The sequence below is a fragment of the Terrapene carolina genome, unplaced genomic scaffold, assembly GCF_002925995.2.
Source record: "Terrapene carolina triunguis isolate 2854851 unplaced genomic scaffold, T_m_triunguis-2.0 Scaffold20285, whole genome shotgun sequence".
Classification (NCBI taxonomy): Eukaryota; Metazoa; Chordata; order Testudines; family Emydidae; genus Terrapene; species Terrapene triunguis.
In genome coordinates, this window is record NW_020684636.1 from 1 (window position 1) to 7,398 (window position 7,398).

Consider the following 7,398-nt stretch of genomic DNA (forward strand, 5'->3'; position numbering starts at 1 on the left):
GCACTGAAGTCCCAAGCTGCCAGGGCAAGAAAGCAGGGGCAGAAGTCATCTCAACACATCAGTTGGAAGTTCCCAAGGGGTTTTCTGTGACCCAACCCGTTACTCACTCCCACGGCGGGTCATTCAGCAGGAATTTTAGATGTGCACAGAACACAGACAGGATTGGTTCCCATATGGTTACAGAACTGCAGTAAAGTGGAACAATTTTCAGCTTGTGTGATTGGAGGATATCTGGATGCATGTTATAAGACTGTCCTACATAAATCAGGAAAAGTTGAGATGCCCTTATTATTCTTTTGTTCCACTCTTTCTTTCTATGGGGAATTTGCCAATGCAATATCACTGTCTTCCTTTTAAACAAACAAACAAACAAAAAAGGCAATGGCTGTTGAAAATAGCAATTCCAGTCCTAATAACCACTGGGAAGCATTTCTTGCTCAATTTTATCCTACTTTTTCTACAGCAAATTACAGTGGATCAGTATATTTGATTTAGGAGAAATGAAGTAACAGCTGCCCAAACTGAGCTTGAGCACTCCTGAATTTTGAGGTGTTCAAATCTGGAAGGCAGGTGCTGGGGGCGGGGGGGGGGAGAGGGCTGTGGCTCCGCGCGGGAGCACGGCAGCATGTATGCAGCAGTGTGTCTGGCGCTGCGCGGAGCCGGAAACGCTGGTCTGAGTGGCATGGTAAGAGGGCTGGGGGGTTGGATGGGGCAGAGGTTTGGGGGGGGCAGTCAGGGGCAGGGAGAAGGGGGGTTAGATGGGTCAGGGGATGGGGGGCAGTCAGGGGACAGGCAGCGGTTGGATAGGCATGGGAGTCCTGGGGGTTTGTCAGGGGACAGGTAGTGGGTGAGGTCCTAGGGGGGAAGTTGGGAGGGGTCTCAGGAGGGGGCAGTTGGGGACAAGGAGAAGGGAGGCTTAGATAGGGGGTGGGGTCCCAAGGGGCAGTTGGGGGCAGGGATCCCGGGAGGGGGCAATCAGGGGACAAGGAGCAGCGGCACTTAGATAGGGGGTGGGGTCCTGGGGGGCAGTTGGGGCAGGGGTCCCAGGAGGGGGTGATCAGGGGACAGGGAGCAGGGGGGTTGGATGGGTTGGGGTTTCTGTGGGGGCAGTCGGAAGGAGTGGATGGTGGCAGGGTGGGGCTACCCTCCCTCCCTGTGGAGTTTTGGAATGTTAAAATATGGTCTCCCTGCTCTTCCCAGTGCAGCTCCCCATTCACAGCAGGCTGCAGCATGAGGTCTCAGCTTCCTCAGTCCCTCCCCCTCTTTCCTGTTGGTAGTGGCCAAGGGAATGCTGGGAAATGTAGTTCTTTCCCTGCTCCAGGGCTGGCTCTATAGGCAGGGAGCTAGGCAAGGAACTACAGCTCCCAGGGCCCCCTGTTGGTTCTCAGCTCCCAGGCTGGGTCCCTGCTGCCCCTGCAAATGGGCTGCCCCAAGCACGTGCTTGCTTTGCTGGTGCCTAGAGCCGCCCCTGGACACAGTGAGAAATCCACTCACAGCTGTGCAAAACCCCCTAGGGCAGCCCAGAGAAAGGCTGTCACTTTAGAATGAGATTTTTCCAAGCTGCCTAAAGAAGTTATCGGGGGTTCTCAAACTTCATTGCATCACGACCCCCTTCTGACAACAAAAATTACAACACTTCCCAGGAGGGGGGACCAAAGCCTGAGCCAACCTGAGCCCAGCTGCCCCAGGCAGGGGAGCCAAAGTTGAAGCCCAAGGTCTTCAACCCAAGGCAGGGGGCCTGTAATCTGAGCCCGGCTGCTCAGGAATGAAGTCGAAGCCTGAGACCCCCCCTCCACACAAGGTAGTGGGGCTCGGCCTACAGCTTCAGCCCTGGGATTTGGCCCCAGGACCCACCAAGTCTAATGTCAGCTCTGGCAACCCCATTACAATGAGGTCACAACCCACTTTGAGGTCCCGAACCACAGTTTGTGAACCGCTCACTTATATGCACAATTTGCAATTCCAGCTCACTTTGGTGGCTTTGAAATTCTTAACCTAAGTGGCCAACTACAAGACAAGTTGGCATTCTTGGTAATGCTTGACACTGCTTTGTTTTTCTGTTAATTGATAGGATGCACACAGACATTCCTACATACTTAATATGTTGAAGAGAACTCCCTGGATTCATACAAACGAGGGCCAGGTCAGGACATTACAAGAACCTAGTGTTACCTCCTGTTTGTGTATATAACACAGACATATAATATCTATCACCTGTTCACTGAATGTTCACATCAAAACTTCTCATTGCTACACTAAGGAGGATGGATGTGAAGCCAAACTTCCAGATAACAGACGTGAAAGGCACTTCAGAGAGAGACATTTCCAACCCTGATATTTTATGATTCTATAATTTCTTATGGATTTTTTCAGATGGATTTTTTGCAGTACAGTGAAAAATCTCTGGAAAAAGTTCTAAATCCGAATCTGCCTTTAAAGAAACCCCCCTACCCCATCGTTTACAGGGGACAAAAATGACCAAGTTATATAAATCTAAAGGAAGAACAGGGGGAAATAGTTTCTATGTTTATCAAAGGGACAGACTCACATGGGGGCAGCAAAGTGTCATGTTCGATTATGAAACATTTCTTCCCAAAGACTGAACCTGGGAACAATCCCAAGGAATTACTGATCACAGCACCGAAGGCTGGAATTTTCAAAGTGAGGGTTTACTCACCCAAATCCCTTTCCAATCAATGGGAATTGAGTACCCAGCGCTCCTCGGCGGTTTTGGAAATCACAGCTCACATATGTATTTCACCAGTGAAGGGCGCTAGTGTTTACGCATTCATTGATTCTGGGTTGTTTCAGTTTCATATCCACTGGGTGTTACACTTTGGTAACCCACTATTAGGCACCTGAACATTCGAGTTTCCCAGTATCTGTAAGCTCACACTGAAGTCCCCCCTGACGTCAAAGTGACTTTAGTGTTTTCCTGCTTTGGGGCCCAAATTATATTAACATGCGCTAGCGTCCTCCGTGACAGTGTCCCTCTAAACTCCAAGGTCAGTTATTTGTAAAGGCAGGTGAAGCTGAGGTTTAGTCAAATGATTTAGCAACACCCACATGCAAATGAAGTAGGAAAACTGAGTGATAAAGGAGAGCAGGCGACCCTCACCGAAGAGCTGCCAGCAGAGGAAGGGTTACTGCTTTGCAGCCCACCAGGTTGTTGTGGAGAATGAAAATGATCTGTCTGGGGTTCTTGTTCTTTTTGGCAGCTTTCACAGGTGAGTGGATGAACCTACAGGTGTCTGGTTAGGACAGCTGGGTTAGGGGAGAAAAGATGGTTTTAAGGCAAAGACGTAGCCGTGGGATTCAGAGATTCTGGATTCAAAATCCTAGCTCTGAGCAAATCACAGTGTGGAATTTTAAAGCCACTTATTGGATTTGGATAGCCAATTTTCATTAATCTCTAATGGGAAGTAGTTGTCAAAATCTCAAACATGGGGATAACTGTACTTCCCTATTTCACAGGAGGGTGGTGCGGATGAATTCATTATTACATACAAGCAGATCAGAAACTGTTGTGAGGAGGGAAATAGAAGGACTTGGATAAACCTGGGACGAGGAAGAAAACAATGGAATTAACTGGGTTTTTATCGTTGTTTATTGACAGGTGTCAGCTCCCAGATCCAGCTGACCCAGTCCGGGGCAGAAATCAAAAAGCCTGGAGAGTCTGTGAAGGTGACGTGTAAAACCTCCGGCTACTCCTTTACCAGCTATTACATTCACTGGGTACGGCAGGCTCCCGGAAAAGGACCGGAGTGGATCGGATATATCAGCGCCTATAGTGGAGGCACTAGCTACGCACAGGCTTTCCAGGGGCGATTCACCATCACCAGGGACACCTCCATAAGCACGGCCTATCTACAGCTGGGCAGCCTGAGAACCGATGACACAGCCACGTATTACTGTGCTAGATACACACAGTGACACAAACCACATTTCCAGCCATTCAAAAACCCTCAGTGAGAGAACCCTGGTCTCCGGAGAACACTGGAGCCTTTAGTCACCCCAGAGAGCGTTTGCCCGTGTAAATAGACAGGGGGTAATTTCCCCCAAACTTCTTAGGCTCCTAACTCACTTAAAGTTTGCAGATGATACTAAACTGCTCAAGATAGTTAAGACCAAAGCAGACTGTGAAGAACTTCAAAAAGATCTCACAAAACTAAGTGATTGGGCAACAAAATGGCAAACGATATTTAATGTGGATAAATGTAAAGTAATGTACATTGGAAAAAATAACCCCAACTATGCATACAATATGATGGGAGCTAATTTAGCTACAACGAATCAGGAAAAAGATAGTGGAGTAATCGTGAATAATTCTCTGAAGACGTCCATGCAGTGTGCAGAGGCAGTCAAAAAAGCAAACAGGATGTTAGGAATCATTAAAAAGGGGATAGAGAATAACATGGAGAATATCTTATTGCCCTTATATAAATCGATGGTACGCCCACATCTTGAATACTGCGTACAGATGTGGTCTCCTCATCTTAAAAAACATATACTGGCACTAGAAAAGGTTCAGAGAAGGGCAACTAAAATGATTAGGGGTTTGGAACGGGTACCATATGAGGAAAGATTAAAGAGGCTAGGGCTTTTCAGCTTGGAAAAGAGGAGATTAAGGGGGGGGATATGATAGAGGCATATAAAATCATGAGTGATGTGGACAAAGTAGATAAGGAAAAGTTATTTACTTATTCGAATAATACAAGAACTAGGGGCCACCAAATGAAATTAATGGGCAGCAGGTTTAAAACAAATAAAAGGAAGTTCTTCTTCACACAGCACACAGTCAACTTGTGGAACTCCTTACCTGAGGAGGTTGTGAAGGCTAGGACTATAACAGCATTTAAAAGAGAACTGGATAAATTCATGTAGGTTAAGTCCATTAATGGCTATTAGCCACGATGGGTAAGGAATGGTGTCCCTAGCCTCTGTTTGTCAGAGGGTGGAGATGGATGGCAGGAGAGAGATCACTTGATCATTACCTGTTAGGTTCACTCCCTCTGGGGCACCTGGCATTGGCGACTGTCGGTAGACAGGATACTGGGCTAGATGGACCTTTGGTCTGACCCAGTACGGCCGTTCTTATGTTCTTATCTAAACCTCATTGTAAGTAGATTTTTCTTCTGTCTCCTAAGTCACATCTCAAAATATGAATTAGGCTCCTGTGACACCGTCACCTGTCACAGCAAGGTCCTGGGCAAATGCCCCAAGCATCAGGCTATGGGGCACTTTGGGGAGGGATCTTTCAGTCTCTCCCATTCATGCTGTTTCACCGTGACTAAATTAATACTCATTTTGTCTGAAAGAGAAATATGGGATGCGCTGGGGGTGTCTGTACCCCAAATGTCACCTTCCCCTTGACAGTGGAAGATATGGGCTCAAATCCCTGCTCCCACATCAGGACGGGGTAGGAGTAGGGGAGGGAATTAAACTAGCTCTACCATGTCCCAGGCAAGTGCTCTAACCCCTAGGCTAAAAGCTAAGGGAAGCACCAACAGATCCTTCTCAGGCACAAGGGGGCTTGGGCATGTTTTTGTATGTAAACAGCTGAGGCACCTGATTCCAGGAGAGGGCTGTGAATCCCAACTGGAGTTAGGCACCGAACTCCCTTGAACAGGTGGGACTTAGGACCCAACCGCTCCTCAGCATTTTCCAGGGGGTAGGTCAGGCAGCTCTCCACTCATTGTGCTGGCTTCTGCAGATCCCCCTATCAAGCCCCTAAGTCTCCTCTACACATGCATGTTACCTCTAGGGTAGCCCCACCAGCCCAGATGGGGAGTTGCAGGGGACTTCTCCTCTCACACACCCCTGGTGGCCCCTTCTCAGCCACAAGGGCTAGTCCCAGCAAGTGTCTTCTCCAGGTTCTCCTACTAGGCCTCCTGGGTCACAGCCCATCACACAAAAGTTCAGCCCCCTTCCAGAGGGCAGCTCTGAACCAAAGGTCCTTCCCCTCTCCTGGGCTTCACTTCAGTCCCTCCCCTTTGTGAGGGTACTGGGCCCCTAGAATCCTCCTTCAGGGAGTCTATATGCCACTTAAACTAGCCTTCCACCCTTCATGGGCTCCTAGCTCACTCCCTGGTCCTCACAATCCCTTCCCTCACGAGGGCCCCACCACAGGAGTTCACCCCACTCCCGTAGCTCTGCTTTCTGGCCACAGCCTGTCCCAAACTAACTAGACCTTCCTCCAGCATCTCTGCCTTGATCCCCTCCATGGGCCAGGCAGGTGGAGGTGCCTAACTCAGGGGGTTCGATTGCACTGGGTTGCAGAGCCTTAACGTTCGGAACTCCAGGCCTCAGCCTAACTCCCCTTTATGGATCTAGTGCCTAAAGAGGCAGATAGGCCCTTCCTGGGATTTTCAACTGATTAATCCCATGTTCCTAAGTGATTTAGGAGCATGGGTCCAATTGAAACTCACATCTCAACAGGAACTTTCACCCAAACCCCTACACTGATTTTAAACCTTTATGATTTCAGTGTGGATCCCGCATTCCCAATTCAAAGTGTGTCCTGCTTCAATCTTACTTTTGGAAGGTGTGAATTCAATAGAGGATGTCGTTATTTCGCTGTAAATTTGTGTTTAGACCAGCCCTGGCTCCAGGGCTTGAATCACAAGCCCATCTGGTCCCTCTGTGTGCTTGAAACACAATCCTGCAAATCCAGCCTTCTGTTTGAACCCTGAGTTCCTACAGATCCTTTCCAAATTACCTCCCTGCTTTCTTCAGCTCCGCATCTATTTCTCTTCATTCCTCAACATTATCAGGTCAACTTCTCTGGACTTCTTCTTTTCCTCCCAGCTCTCTCCGGGGTGTTCTTCTTCCAGCAAATTATTTCCATAAACAGAGTTAGAATGTATTTATTTTATGTCTGCCTTGGGTACATTACTTGCATGTGTCTGTTTTTGCAGATGTCTAATGCGATGTACGGCTGGTGAAGGACTCAAAAAACCAGGAGACTCCTTAAAACTCTCCTGCAAAGACTCTGGGTTCACTTTCACCAGCTACTGGATGAAATTGGTCCCTCAGGCTCCGGGGAATGGGCTGCAGTGGTTACCTGACATTAAGTGTGATTCAAGTGAAACGTACGACGCAGACTCAGTCAAAGGACAATTCACCATCTCCAGGGAGAATCCCAACACTCTGCTCTTTTTGCAAATGAGCAGATCGAAGACACCGCTCTGTATTACTGGGCCAGAGACACAATGAGACTAAATCCAGCCACAGCCAGACAAAAATTCCCAGGCGCAACACAGAGAGAAGTTTTCACTGGCTAATGTTAAGAATTAGATTTCCATGCTCCCTAAGGGAGTTAAATGCACAATCTGAGTTTCCAGCTCCATTAATTGGCTTTGAAATTCAGCCTAGGTGGCCAACTGCTAGGCAAGTTCT

The 7,398-nt window shown here is 48.2% G+C and overlaps 1 gene segment (V, D, J or C); it reads left to right on the forward strand.

Moving 5' to 3' along the window:
- Nucleotides 1–3,184: 3,184 nt before the first annotated feature.
- On the forward strand, nt 3,185–5,015 carry LOC112124987 (the record flags this gene model as incomplete). The annotated part of the segment is given in 3 exon segments: nt 3,185–3,227; nt 3,617–3,920; nt 5,006–5,015. Coding segments are annotated over 3 exon segments (357 nt in total), but the record flags the coding sequence as incomplete, so codon positions are not given.
- Nucleotides 5,016–7,398: the final 2,383 nt, after the last annotated feature.